Genomic DNA, 14695 nt, shown 5'->3' on the forward strand with positions numbered 1-14695 from the left:
GATCCAACAGAAAATGCTCACCAAAGCTATATGCAGTCGTGTGGGTTGGTGACCATTTTAACCACTCTTGAGTACTAACCTGTAAGCAGTCATGAGATCATCATCTAGATTAATCAAGTGTCAATAATCAAAAAATTCCATATTTAACCAATAATAGATAATTGCATATTTAATCAATCATAATTAACAAATTAATCCATAGCAAAACTTGTAAACTATAATTAGTCTTCATTTCTTATATTATCCACATATATAATAATTAACATAATCTTAAACGGCTAAGCAAATTATTACAAATAAAAAATTTCTAAAATAATTTTCTAAGTGATGCGACACGTGTCGATAATATATTGATGGGTAATAGTGTGAAAGAAAGTTCCATTGGGGGGATTAGGGTTTGGTGGGTAGAAATGGGTGAAGGTGGTTGGACAGGAACATAGATTAAACAATATATCCCCTAAATATCATGGTGTGTAACCAAGACTCAACCTTCCCCTCACAAACCATCAATTTCAAGCTAATTATTTAACTACCCTTACTAAAATAGTCAATAAAAACAGGTGCTCATTGGGTTTTTTTAGTAAAAATCACAAAACCCTAGGGGCATTTTTGTAATTTCACCCATGTGAGAAAATGTAGGATTTTAATTTCCATGAACATCTTTGTCAAAGTGTTAGCTGTAATTATCAAGATATATAGAAAAAAAAACATGGGGAAAAAAAAAACAAAGACTTGTAGGAAGGAACCTATAGCCATGGCAGCTTCTTGTTGAAGGATTATGTGTATGTTTATAGAAACTCAAAGTACATGACTCCATATATACCTCTTCATGGGTGATGTGATAAGGCTCTTACTTCCATAATTCATTAATCACACCATCCTTACTAGCTACTTGTTTTGCTTCTTAATCTTCTTCTCGGAATCCTTGAAAATGGAGGAAAACCTTCCTCCTGGATTCAGATTTCATCCAACAGATGAAGAGCTGATTTCATGTTATCTTACTCCCAAGGTTTCCAATATCAAATTTACATCAAAAGCTATTGTTGATGTTGATCTCAACAAGTGTGAGCCTTGGGACCTCCCAGGTACAAATATATACATATACATATATACATATATATACATATATATATATATATATTTATCTTATTCTTTGTTTGATTTCAATAGTCATTTCTATTCAAATCTTTGAGTACTCTAGATCTTTGTCTTGCAAACTAGGATTTGTTTCTTAATTAAGTATATAGAGTTTTAGCAAGATGAAAAGAGATTCATGGCTGAAAAAAAAAACATTTCACCCCAAGAAACTTTTTTGCATAATTTCTCTAACTTGAGAGATCATCTATGGTGCAGGGAAAGCATCAATGGGGGAGAAAGAATGGTATTTCTTTAACTTGAGAGATCGAAAGTATCCGACGGGACTTCGCACGAATCGAGCCACAGAAGCAGGGTATTGGAAAACAACAGGGAAAGACAAGGAGATATATAGAGCTGGAGTTCTTGTGGGAATGAAGAAAACCCTAGTTTTCTACAAGGGTAGAGCTCCCAAGGGTGAAAAGAGTAATTGGGTTATGCATGAATACAGGCTAGATAACAAGCATCCTAAGGTACATATATATATACAAAATATACAATAGTTCTCTAGTGCGGACGTCCATAACTTTATAAGTTACGGACTCCGTTGTTTTTTCAGAACTCTCAAAACTACGAACATCCGCACTTTACATGTTAAAGTCGATCATAACAAAAAAGTTTGAAAACAAATAAATCGAATAATTAACATTAATCAATGATGGATTCGAAACCTAATGAGATGTAGGATTTTGCGCTAACAGTAGTTTTATGTACGGTAGTTGTTTAACCTAATTACAATGAGAGACTACTGTTTTATTGCATTTTTTGTGCTCAATCTACATATATACTACTTGCTTTATATTTTGTTGTTAATTTACACTAATAATTTGTGATTTGGGCTTAATTTGTTAATGTGACATAGGAGGAATGGGTAGTTTGTAGGGTTTTCCAAAAGAGTGCAGCTGTGAAGAAACCACAGCAAGAAACTACATCCTCTCAGTCACCATCTCCTGCATCTCCATATGACACAAACTCCATAGTCAATGAGTTTGGAGATTCTGATCAGTTACTTCCAAACTCCTCAAGGAATAATAATTTGACTAACATTTCTTACAACCCTAGTGGAATTATTACCAATAATAGCTTGAACATGAACATGAACATGAGCATGGATTTGTGGGGCAATGTAGCAAGAGAAGCAGCAGCAGTAGCAGCAACTACCCTTCCATCTCTTTCATGGCCTCCTCCTCATAGCTTGCTAAGCTCGAACTTGTCGATGAATTCGTTGCTTTTGAAAGCAATGCAGCTCAGGACTAGTAGTAATTATCAAGCTAGCAATGCAGCTGGTAGTAGTGATTACTCATTTATGCAGCAAGGGATGTCTCAATTTGGGAATACTAGTGATGCTTTGACTACTTCAAATTTCCAAGCTTCTTCTTCATCTTCAAAGGCTTTAGAGTTGCCACAAGAACAGCAGCAGCAGCAGCAGGAGCAACCATTCAACTTGGACTCCATTTGGTGAAAGCTATAACTAGAGTTTGAATTAAACTAACTTGAGTTAAATATCTATGCATATTATGATAATTAATAATAATAATAATAATAATAATGTTGTAGCATTATATAGTTCAGTTAGTTTTTCTAGCTAGAGCTACTAGTGTTTAGTAAGCTGTTATGTTAAATGTCTTAGAAGGGGAAATTCCCAGTCCTTCATTTGGTGTATTAATTTAAGACCCACACAACAAATATTGTTCTCTTTGGTACAATATATGACCCGACTTCTCAACGGGTACTCAACATGCATGTGGCCTCAAAGTTTTGTTGGCACTTTGGCACACGTGTTTATTGTGTTTAGAGGTGATTGGACTTTGCTTATATACTACTCGATTGGGTTATGTCAATCCGATATGGGATTACAAGTCTTGACAATGGGAGCTTATGTCTCTCTTTGTGTTTGTATTAATTGCCATAAAATGTATATTTCAAACAATAACCAAAATTGAAGATTTAAGTATTCCATAGTGAAGAATGATAATGTACAGTCCATATATATCTAGATGATGATCATTTTTGTATGTAATTTGGTATACAAGCATGCAATTTCTTTTTATTTGAGGGGATTAAATTATGAAGATTAATTTATATTCTTTATAGCAATTGGTTTTAATTAATATATAATAGGCCACTTAATTTTATTTTTTTTTGAAATACCATTGAGAAATATTTTTCTCATTAGAATCGAACCTTGAACACATATATCTAACTCGATCGATTGTCAACTGAGTCATCTCTCTCGTTGGTAATAGGCGACTTAATTAATAAGAGGAACAAGGACATTTATTTCCTCAACAAATAGGTTGGCCATTGGGCTGCGAAACACATCTGGGCCGACTTCACTGCTGTGAGCTTTGTTTGATGGCCATGCCTTTATATGTTGGGCCTAATTCCACATATGAGGAAGATGCGGGCCCATAAGCCATGTATTGTGGTCAAGCCCAAGAGACGGACACAGGAGAACCATGGAGAACACCGTAAACACATTTGCAGTTTGGGCATTTCCGAAGTATTTGTCTGTCATTTGTATGAGATGAGCTGAACCTAGGGTTCTCCACAAAGGTTATCGGCCTTTTTCTTCTTCTTCTCAATCTTTTGACATAAATTTAACCAACTGATCGGTTGATTTTTTTTTTAGTTATCAATCGATTTTTCGATCGTTTTTTTTAAAGAAATATATAATTTTTTTTGAAAAATAACCTACCGATTTATTTGGTTATGATTGTTAATTTTAGACAGTTTCTGAACCTTTGTTTATTTACTATTCAATTAGTTTATGTCAATCCGACCCGAATGATTTATTCATAATATTGATGGATGATGATGATCATGGACAATCATATGTACAATCGCACTCGTTGGGATTAACACAAAGTCCCTGAGCATATGCATGTGGATACATAGACTCACAAACCGTCTGACATTCCCATGGGCAAACAAAACACAGATGATGAGTATTGGGTAACTTTACATAGCATCTCCCTTTTGCATTTGCTAATTCAGGTACCACCATTGCAGCTGCCATCAAATTCAGAAACAAAAAAACCAATAATAATTAATATGGACCTTCTTTTATATATATAATACGACTCAGGTGCGAATGTTTGTAACCGCACTATGTTTTTAACAAGTGAGGCTCGAACCGGTGAGTCTAGCTTGTTATTTCGCTTTTTAAAAATGCACAAAAAATAGAGTCCGTAACTTACGTACAACCACACTTGATCAGTGGTGCGCATATATATATATATATAAAGATGTTTAATTTACTTATATCAGAATAGAGAATTAAACCTGAAAAAACGAGGAGTAAAATCATAAAGACGGAGGTATTGCATATATTGTTAGCCATTGTAGATCTGATCTTTTAGTTTTCCTTTGCTAGAGATGGGCTATATATTGTTGGGGGTAATTCTTTATATAGTGTTAAGAGCTTACGAAATTCATAAAATGCAATTTATCAATAATAAATATATTCCCTATAAAAGTCATAGTTAAGGATATGAAATTCATAAAAATGCAATTTATCAATAATAAATATATACCCTATAAAAGACAAAATTAAGGATTTAATATTAATAATGCTTAATCCTTGGTAGGTTTGATTAAATTGGTAATTAGTAGTAATTGATAATGCAAACAACTAGCCAAATATGGAAAAGAAATTTAAGATTCATCATCTCTTAATTATGGCAAAATTGAGGAGACAACTAATTATTAATTTATTGTATGTAATCGGGCCGGGCCAAGAAAATTTCCTCTTTCCCAAGCCCGGCTGAGATCGGGCCAGAAAAGGCCAAAAAGAAGGCCGGATGAGCTGGGCCGAACCTTAGCCCATTATCATCCCTACTGTAACATAATCATCAAAGTTGAGGTGATATTTATATAGTGGTCAATGGTCATATATTTTTTTTAAAAATATCTTTCAGAAATTTGTTTTTGATTGGAATCGAATTTTTGAAACACATGTGTTTAATCCAATCGATTATCAATCGAGTTTTCTCTTATTGGTCAATATCTTAATTACTAAAATCATATATTATCATATATTGGTTAAAATATGTGGCCAATAGATTGCGCAACTGTTTCTTTCACATGCTCCTCATTTTCTGAGGTTAACACTGTCTTTGGCTAACAGGCCCAAAGAGAGTGTTAGAGATCTAGAGAGGTTATCCTAGCTTGACATAGCTCCAACCTCTAAAACACAATATATCTTCTCCTGGGTCAGCCCTAACCATTTTTGTGTCCAAAGCGACAAAGTAAAGTGATGTTATATTACAAAAATAAATAAATCCGTACCCCCACGCATACCAACAACATTATTCAACATTTTTCGGTTTGGGTTGTTCAGTTTTCGAAGATACATCGGACTCGCAGGATCTTGTTCTTCATGAGCCCAACTATTAATAGCCAGAGCCCAATTCACTGAGAAAGCCCAACTACTAGGGTCAAAGTCCAACTCACTAGACTCATGAAAAGACTTTGTTATTAGTTAGGAGTAGGCTTGACTTTATAACCCACAATTGGTTAGGTCCCAACCGATGTGGGACTTAACAATGCCATATGAGTTCAAACTATTTTTGAACTTCATCATATACACGTCCTTGAACCTTGATATCTAAAAAGTCTTGACAACAACAATTCAAATATTTTCAAAACTAACAACCGCACACCATCTCTTTGTAAACAGATCTCAGTGTCTTGACAAGATACAATGAGGATTTGAACCAATTGACCATTTAATTAACCAAATTGAACCATAATTGTTTAATGTCGTACATAAAAATTAATATTTAATTCAAACATATCATTTTAACATATTATTAAATACTCACACTGATGACGTTTATTTCTTTATCAAGTTTGTAATTTTACATGATGAAAGTATGGTCATGCATGTTATTGAATTATTTCATTAAAGATAAATAAAAAATTTTAAGAAATAATATGGTGTTCCTTGGGCCTTAGGCCGGTCTAGTGCTCAAAACCCTTACTTTGACTGTTTTGGGCTATGGTCGTCCCTGATCTTCTCCATGAAGCCCATCAAAATCAAGATGTGGATAAAGAAAAATGTCATGCCTAGTTAGCATAACAGGTGACTTTGAGAGGGAAGACCTTGTCGCAACATGACAGGTGGCACTGAGAGAGAGAGCTAAATCTCTAGGAAAAATAAATGACAGGGAATTCGTTGGAATATCAATGACCATCTGATTTATGGCAGGGAATTCGCTGGAATCTCAACAATTATACCTCAAGCATTATAAAAAGAATATTTCGACTCATATCATTGCTATGTGAGTAAGATTATTGCTTTTAGTGTTGGAGTGTCCCCGAATTACTAAAGATCGCCCTTCCTCCAATGCTTGTTTGTTCACGTAGGTTCGGAGATTTGACGTCTGGATCTCACCTGTTGGCATGTAAATCGCTTAGATTTTTGCATGAACACAACCCTTAATTACATTAACCCATATTTATGTCTCTTTATTGAATTGGATCAAATTATGTGATCTAATATATATATAGCTTTTTAAAAGGATATTAATTAATAATTCTTTTAAAAAAGCAGATGGCATATCTGTCAGACTGTCACCAGATTGCGTGTGGTGAGGTTTTGGTCTATTCTTTTTTAATTATTTTCTTGCAATTTTATTTTCAGACAGTATACATGGGTTTTTTTTTTTTTTTTTTTTTTTTTATATATTGTAGACTAGGGTTGTTTGACTAGATTATTAATACACTAATGTCCAAGGTTTATGTACTCTTAATGCAAAGAATATTCCAAATAGTTCATGATGAATTGTTTATACCAACTATTTTAAGTGCGACTCGTCATATTAATATATTTTTTTTATAATCGAGAATAATTCAACAGATGTGCCTTTTAGACAACCCACTAAATCTAAATTCGATCGAGTTACATATGATCATATTAAGATGGTAACACCCCAATACTTATTATGATATATTGGAAGGAGAATGGGGATAAAGACACGTCTTAACTTCTCAAACTTATGGGATACTTATAGTTAACTAAGTGGTAAATAGAAGACTTGCTCCTTACATTGACAAATTTACCCTTCCTACAAAAAAAAAAACCCATGATTTGTAAGTATGGCTACAAGGTAAACTTAGAAGCATGGACAAAATGGAGATTTCCCAAGTAAGGACATAATTTTGAACTAGGAAAGAGGCATGAAACATTAATAAAGCAGAACCAAAGCACACACTACTACTTCTTTTTTCCATCTTGGAGAGCTTGCTTTGGCTCTTTAATTTCAATGTTGTAAAGGCTAGAGCACCAATAAACAACACCATTAAAGAAGAAAATGCCATGTTCAAAAGAAACTCTTGCTTGGTTGTTCTACAATGCCTCCTCCTCCCTCCTCCTCCTCCTCCTCCTCCTCTTCCTCTACTTCTCCATAACTTTCTTGCTCAAGCTCTTACACTTCATTGGAAGCTACCCAATAATCCAAAGGTATTAGTAATAGTTATTAACATCTTATTTATTCTTCCCAATCTTAATTAATCTCTTTATCTTTCTCAATGTTGTCAATTAACATTTTTGTTTTTGAATTTGCAGAACCCAAAATGATTTTGATTACATATTCTCTGAGGAGGAGGAAGAAGAGGAGGAGGTGGAGGATAACAACAACTATTTCCATGTCGAAAGCACGGCAGAATCAATCCCTTTTGTGTCCAACAACATTAACCATTATCTCCACAGGCAATATGATTCTTGTGAAGAATTACCAGAAACTCTACATGATCCTGTGATTGAAGAATTACAAGATGGAAGTTTTGGTGGCAGTGATGAGCAGTTTAGCTCTGCTAATGGTGATGACTTATCACCAAGTTCAGAATCTGTGCAAGATGGTGCAGATGTTGTTGAGCAAGAGATCCCTAAAAGATATGCTGATTCTCTCCACAATTTTGTCCAAAATAAAGATTGCCCCACATTGCCCACTTCCATAGATCATCAACCCAAAAGTGGGTTTATGGACAATGACAAAAACCGTGACGGTACGTGCCATAGTAACTAGAGTCTGTGTAATTTTACTCGTCCTGATATTGCTTATGCAGTTGTCGCCGTTGCAGATTATTCGGATGACCCAAAATATGAAAAAACAAAGGTGGATTCAAATTTTTCTGAAGATGAGAATTTTTTAGTTTATGCACCAACCGAATTGGAGTCCAAGAAGCTTAAAGCTATCGTGAAGGATGATGAAGAGATTTTTGGAGATTCATGTACAAATGGGTCTACTTCTAAGAGCTCTTCTGAATGGAGAAGTTCAATCAATTGTAGAGATTCAGGGACTGAAGATCCATTCTCTTCTTCTTCAAGAAGAAGTTGCCCAAAATGGGAGTCCTATACTGTTTTCCAAAAATATGATGAAGAGATGATGTTCCTTGACAGAATTAGTGCACAAAAGCTCCATGAAACAGGTGATTTTCTTGCTTCTTTTCACAACAAATTAATCCTTTTCATTCTGTAATCTTAATTAAAACACATTTTCAGAATCACTTAGATCCATCAAAGTGTGTCCAAGATCAGTTTCAGAGAGAATTATTCACAAGTTTGCAACAATAAACAAGAGTAGGCGTTCGGATATCGGTCGCAACCCGTATCATGAACTAGAATCTGCTTATGTAGCTCAGATTTGCTTGACATGGGAAGCTCTCAATTGGAATTACATCAACTTCCAACGAAAGAGAGCAGCTCGTCGTCGCGATTTTGATCCAGGGTGCCCTGCTGGTATTGCTCAGCAATTTCAACAGTTTCAAGTTCTTTTACAAAGATACATAGAAAATGAGCCTTATGAACAAGGCAGGAGACCTGAAATCTATGCCAGGATGAGGCTCTTGGCTCCCAAATTGCTTCTAGTACCCGAATATCGAGGTAAATAAGTTTAAGTTATTGATTCTATCATCACTTTTTACTGATAATTCTCTGATACGTTTTGTTAATTCATTGAAGATTATGAAGATGATGAAAAGGATGAAGGTTTTGGCTCAAGAATTTCAACAGCTTCATTTCTTATGATCATGGAGGACGGGATCCGAACATTCATGAGTTTTCTCAAGGCCGATAAGGAGAAACGATGCCAGATTCTCAAAGCCTTCTTCTCAAGAAATCGAAGAGGTTCCATTGATCCTACACTTCTCCATTTGACTAAGAAAGTAAACAAGAAAGTAAGCATTCATTTGTGTGTTCAATTTTTTTTCCGAAAATACTGAAGATCCCAGCATTTTTTGCCTCATTTATCCTAAATATTGAGATGAACGTAATTTTTTTCCGAAAATGCTAAAGATCCCAGTATTTTTTTCTCCCATTTATCCCAGATGTTAAGATGGACGCACATAATCCACGTGAAATCGTGGGACGCACATGATCCATATGAAATCGTGGGTCCCACATGATCTATGTGAAATTGTGGGTCTCATATAATCCATGTGAAATCGTCTGCGTCCGTCCATCCTAGCATTTGGGATATCTAGGACAAAAAAAAAACACTAGGATCTATAAGGTTGTTATTCTTTTTCATTTACATTACTGAAACTCTATCCACAATTTTCTGATGTGAATTCCTGTGTACAGAAAAAGATGAAACTTAAGGATCTTCGCCGGGCTCGAAACTGCATAAGGAAGAGAAGATTAACAGTGGATGAAGAGATGGAGATCTTGATGGGTCTAATAGACCTCAAACTTGTTTCTAGGGTTCTAAGAATGAGTGATTTAGGTGGAGAACAAATGCACTGGTGTGAAGAGAAGATGAGCAAAGTGAGAGTCTCGGATGGGAAGCTCAAAAGAGATTCCTCAACACTTTTCTTCCCATCACATTGAACCCACCATAACACTAATTGCTGCTTTGATGACTAGATCAGCAATGTATTGCACACACAAAAGGATATATTCCAGGACTAGCCTTCTTGATAGAAAATCCAATGTATAAATTCCATAACTATGGTAATTTGGACCCAGAAAGTTATGGCATGTCAGATACATTATGATGCATCAAAATCATCTTTCAGTAGTACGGATCTCAGTATTTTTTATTCCGGATATTCTCAATATTGAGATGGATGCACACAATTTCACATGAATCATGTAACCCGCGAATTCACATGAATTATGTGAATCCATTTCGACATTTAGGATAGTTGAGACAAAAATACTGAGATCCTTAACATTATTTTCAATCATCTTTTGAATGCTTGCAACAGATGGCTCTGATGTATGATGAGAAGGCCTACATGTGGGCATGACATGGACTTTGGAGATATGAAATCTTAGAAAGTAAGGAGTGGTGGCCATTAGAGAGATCTTTGCATGAAGACTGAAAAGTAGGGGAAAGACCAGAGACAAAGTAAGGAATGAAGAAGATAGAGACAGAGGCAAGAATTGCTTTAGTTACTTTATTTAGCTTTTATCTTATTCATTAGTTCATGGATAATGGATTTGAGCTGAGTCAAAAGAAGAGCAGAGCAAATGCTGCTACACACTGGCGCTTAAAAAGAAAAAAAAGAGTAGTGGCTGGTCAGAAAATATATGTATTGTAGCCTAATGTAACCCCCCACCGAAAAAGCAGTAAAATGTAGGTAGAAGAGGAGATTTTCATGATTTGGATTACCAGATATGAGACTTTTCAGAGAATCTTGGCTCATATATATAAATATGGTTAGTTAGTAGCACATTATATCTACATATATGTGTGTAAATATACGGAGTATTATGTAGCCAACTTATGTTGTTTTTAGTTTTTATTTTTTATGGCACAGTGAATTCACGCACATGCAAGACACTCACAGATATACACAAATATGTTGTTCGCGAGATTGAAACCCCACATCTTGATAGATTAGCCAACTGAGCTGAGCACCGCGACATGTTGTAGCCAACTTATGTAACATAGATCCACTTCAGTGATAGTTTAGTGATGAATCTCTTTGGGGCAAAATCGTATGGACTCGAAGGTACTAAGTTCGATTCCTACAAGGGGCAATACCCTTGTGGCCACACACTGGACTTTGGACGAACTTACCATGTCGTCAAGTGATAAATTTTTGTTCATGTAGGACTAACGACCTGAGTTTAGGTTCATATCGAATGTTCAAAGGACAAATTTGTGTAGTCTATATAGAGGTGTACATGTTTGTAATATTAATCTGCAACAATTATGAAACAAAATTAAAATTATTACAAAGCCCATTAGCTGTTATTGTCATTTGCTATGTTAGCCCATTTGTCTGATGCTCTGATGGGCCGGACCCAGCCCAAACTTGATTTGGCCTGATTGAGACGCGAGTCGGGCTGCTTAATTATTATTAATCGACTCCTACTAGTGCTTCTTAACGAGAACAGGCCGTACGTGTTACTAATGTTTATACTTAATTGGTTGTCTCGTCTTTATTTTTTTTAAACGGGAGAGGCGGGATTCGAACCTTGATCATCATGATGACACACACCGTCTGTACCACTCTAACTAGTGTCTCGAGCGTGTCTCGTCTTAATTTTACTGTTGGTTACATGATACGATATATTGATATGGCACTAGCTTTAGTCCAATAATGAAAAGTTGATGATACTAATTATGTTGGTTTTTTGTCATATGAGTATTAAGACAACGATCTATGACTAATACTAAGTGGAAATATAACAAAACAAAATGAAGAGAAACAAAACTAGGAAACCCTAGATTAGATTTTTTACTTTGAATCTCAATGGAAAGGACAAATTCACGCGCATAGAGAATAACAACATTATGCATGCATAATATTATATGAAAGTAGATAATGATTTATTTTGTATTATTGAATATTCATAACAATAGGGTTATTTCCACTAATACTATGGTATTCTACATTCTATCACAAAATTTAAAATCATATTCAATGCCATATATTTTATTTCCTTATAAAGGGCGTTCATTTTGACATTTTGTTATATCTACCATTAATTGTGAAATGATATTACCATTGCAAAGATAAAAGGAAAACATTTATATCAAAATATTTATAAAAAAAGAAAAAAAGAAAATGTCTATGAATTAAATTGAGTTCAATTCTCATTGGGAGTAATATATTTGGAGCCACGTGCTAGAATTTAGCTCATCTTACTTTGTTGGAAATTTTTATCCGGTGGGCCTAAGGCCCGAGTTTATGCATATAATGAATGTCTAAGGGCAAACTTTTATGATATCATTCTGGGTTAGAAAAAATGTTTATGAGTTAACAAAATTATTATTAGGAGAAGAGAGAATGAAAAGCATATAGCTAGAAGCAATGTATCCCTAGGTGTGTGTTCGATTAGATCTTTGAGATTCGATATCTACATCTAGTGTTTAATGTCTCGATTATAATTTTTAATAAATTATCAAATAATTAAATAAAAAAGAAAAACAGGAAGCAATTTATCAAAAACTTCAAAATATAAAAAACGAATAAATACTCCCTCTGTCCCATTTTAATTATCCTCTATTCATTTTTGGAATGTCCCAAAATGCATGTCCATTTCAATTAATTAAAACTAATTTCATTCATTTTTCTCATCTTATCATTATTTACCCTTAAATTGAAAAGCTGATGGAGTGAATTCCCAATGAGTCATTGACATCTTAATTGTCCTCTATAAATGAGGGTATAAATGTCAAATTGAAGGGAGTAATGCAATTTCTTAAACTGTGTGTAAAATTGAAGGGAACAATTAAAATGGGACGAAGGGAGTAAAACAAAACAAAAAGTGCACGTGCCTATATCACGTGGATTAGATCTTTTTCTCGCTTTCTCTCCTCTTATCTTTGTTATCTATCAAGTTAAATAGTAAGATCGGACGGTTGACAGACCTCCCACAAAACGCAAAGTTAATATATCTGACCACACAGGAGCACTGCTCGTGCTGGTTTCGCTATGAATACTCAAAGCCAATCTCATCTCTCTCTCTTTCTGGGTGTTGTCTTCTCCTCCTTGAATTCTTCCTCCTTGGACGACAGGCCTCCGCTACCAGTACCAAGGCAGAGCCGCCCAGGTCTCTTTCTTTCTCTCTCTCTTAGCGTCAGAGTTGCAGTTTTTTTTTTAAAATTTTTAAATTGATCTAAAAAGTTGTATTCTTTTGTATGTTTATCGATCAGTGATTAAAATACAGAGCTTGAAAGGATGAGTAAGTGGATGTACAACGAGAGGAGGAGCGCCGGCGGCGTGGTCGTTGCCGTATGTGAGGAGGAGAGGAGTAGGATGGTGGAGCCGGTGGTTTGCCCAAAGCCTCGAAGATTGGGCGTCTTGAATCCATCCATCAAAAGATGTGCTCTTAAGTATGTTTTTTTGTCTCACTCACTTCAATCTCTCTATGAATATAGTTGTGATGCTTTTGATTTGGATTTAATTTGGTTTTGTCCTTTAATTGGGTGCAAATCCAGTCAAGAAGTAGAGATCGGTGATGCAAAAGCGGGGACAGAGCTGCTGGATATGATTCTAACTAAGGTTAATCTCTCATAAAACCTTGTTTATACAGGCCAAGGTTTTTGCTTTAACTGTTGTCTCCTGCAAATTAAATCCATCCATGTTTTCTTTCTTCTTCTTCTTCTTTTTTAATCCTTTTGAGTTGCTCAAATTCTTGTATTCATGAACAATAAGAAAGTTTTGCTGGAATTAGGGATGTAGTTTCATATATAATGTTCTGGAATAAAGTCCAATCCTTTAAAGCTCATTGTTTTTGGGTTCAAGATGACTTCTTTCTGCTTTTGGTTTGAGGGGCTGAAATTCTTGTCTTTGATGAATCAGGGAAGCTATGGTGGAGATAAATCCACTAACCATGTGGCTTTATCGCCTCCGGCCTTCTATTGCGGATCACCACCAAGCAGAGCATCAAACCCTGTGATCCAAGATGCTCAATTTGGCAGTGAAAAGGTCACTACATTGTCTATATCCCCTGCATCTCCATCGCCTTCCTCTAGATGCACCCGAATGAAATTTGGGCACAAACAGGCTGCAGTGAGGGTTGAAGGGTTTGATTGTCTCAGCAGAGATCAGAGAAATTGCAGTAGCATCTCTGCTGTTGCTTAGGCAATCAAATCAAAAGAACTCAGAAAATAATTAACTTCAAATTTTGTCCAGAAGAGAATAAAGCTATGGTTTTCAAGTTCTAGTGTTCCTCCACTGTTGTTGTATTGTATATACATGGGAGTTTTCATGTTGAGTCTTCTAAATTTTTGTGTAAATATGATGATGAAGTTGATGAGTGGAATTTTTCAAGAATAAATGGCAGGAGAAATAGAGATGTCTTGTTGGTAGGTCAAGAGTTGTTGAGACTTTGTTGGAGGGTTTAATGGATGTAGTTTCCTTTTAGTGTTTCTGTTTTGTCATTCTAATCATCCTCTTTTGTAATTGTAAATTGGAGCAAGAAATGCTGATTACTGTCTTATTCTGCAAGATATGTGAAGAAGATTTGATGAGAGTCGATCCATTCAATATTTCTGCCTACTTAAGTGAAAGGAATCGACAATGATCACGCAGCGGAATAATAAAAATTTTCGATTCCTAATCCGAGGATTTGTTTAAAAACTACATTCGATTATGG

The 14695-nt window shown here is 35.2% G+C and overlaps 3 protein-coding genes across 3 annotated transcripts; all 3 read left to right on the forward strand.

Annotated features, from left to right (window-relative positions):
* The first annotated feature begins 744 nt into the window (after positions 1-744).
* LOC119981012 (protein CUP-SHAPED COTYLEDON 1-like) lies at positions 745-3121 on the forward strand. The gene is made up of 3 exons (XM_038823947.1): positions 745-1085; positions 1354-1607; positions 1997-3121. Exons 1-3 carry the CDS (start codon positions 932-934, stop codon positions 2594-2596), a joined length of 1008 nt encoding a protein of 335 aa, XP_038679875.1. The 5' UTR covers positions 745-931; the 3' UTR covers positions 2597-3121.
* A 4272-nt stretch (positions 3122-7393) lies between these two features.
* On the forward strand, positions 7394-10667 carry LOC119981402. The gene is made up of 6 exons (XM_038824494.1): positions 7394-7600; positions 7706-8145; positions 8221-8568; positions 8642-9022; positions 9101-9315; positions 9722-10667. The coding sequence occupies exons 1-6, from the start codon at positions 7452-7454 to the stop codon at positions 9965-9967; spliced, it is 1779 nt and encodes a 592-aa protein (XP_038680422.1). The 5' UTR covers positions 7394-7451; the 3' UTR covers positions 9968-10667.
* Positions 10668-12988: 2321 nt separating this feature from the next.
* Positions 12989-14575, forward strand: LOC119980437. The gene is made up of 4 exons (XM_038823137.1): positions 12989-13147; positions 13251-13430; positions 13536-13599; positions 13900-14575. The coding sequence occupies exons 2-4, from the start codon at positions 13276-13278 to the stop codon at positions 14179-14181; spliced, it is 501 nt and encodes a 166-aa protein (XP_038679065.1). The 5' UTR covers positions 12989-13147; positions 13251-13275; the 3' UTR covers positions 14182-14575.
* Positions 14576-14695: the final 120 nt, after the last annotated feature.

This window comes from Tripterygium wilfordii, chromosome 16, assembly GCF_013401445.1.
Source record: "Tripterygium wilfordii isolate XIE 37 chromosome 16, ASM1340144v1, whole genome shotgun sequence".
Taxonomy (NCBI): Eukaryota; Viridiplantae; Streptophyta; class Magnoliopsida; order Celastrales; family Celastraceae; genus Tripterygium; species Tripterygium wilfordii.

Coding starts and splice junctions, on each gene's coding strand:
- LOC119981012 (XM_038823947.1), top strand. CDS start 932: ATGGAGGAAAACCTTCCTCCTGGATTCAGATTTCATCCAACAGATGAA. Junction 1,086..1,353: donor TGAGCCTTGGGACCTCCCAG/GTACAAATATAT, acceptor TCTATGGTGCAG/GGAAAGCATCAATGGGGGAG. Junction 1,608..1,996: donor TAGATAACAAGCATCCTAAG/GTACATATATAT, acceptor AATGTGACATAG/GAGGAATGGGTAGTTTGTAG.
- LOC119981402 (XM_038824494.1), top strand. CDS start 7,452: ATGCCATGTTCAAAAGAAACTCTTGCTTGGTTGTTCTACAATGCCTCC. Junction 7,601..7,705: donor AGCTACCCAATAATCCAAAG/GTATTAGTAATA, acceptor TTGAATTTGCAG/AACCCAAAATGATTTTGATT. Junction 9,023..9,100: donor TCTAGTACCCGAATATCGAG/GTAAATAAGTTT, acceptor AATTCATTGAAG/ATTATGAAGATGATGAAAAG.
- LOC119980437 (XM_038823137.1), top strand. CDS start 13,276: ATGAGTAAGTGGATGTACAACGAGAGGAGGAGCGCCGGCGGCGTGGTC. Junction 13,431..13,535: donor ATCAAAAGATGTGCTCTTAA/GTATGTTTTTTT, acceptor GTGCAAATCCAG/TCAAGAAGTAGAGATCGGTG. Junction 13,600..13,899: donor TGGATATGATTCTAACTAAG/GTTAATCTCTCA, acceptor TTGATGAATCAG/GGAAGCTATGGTGGAGATAA.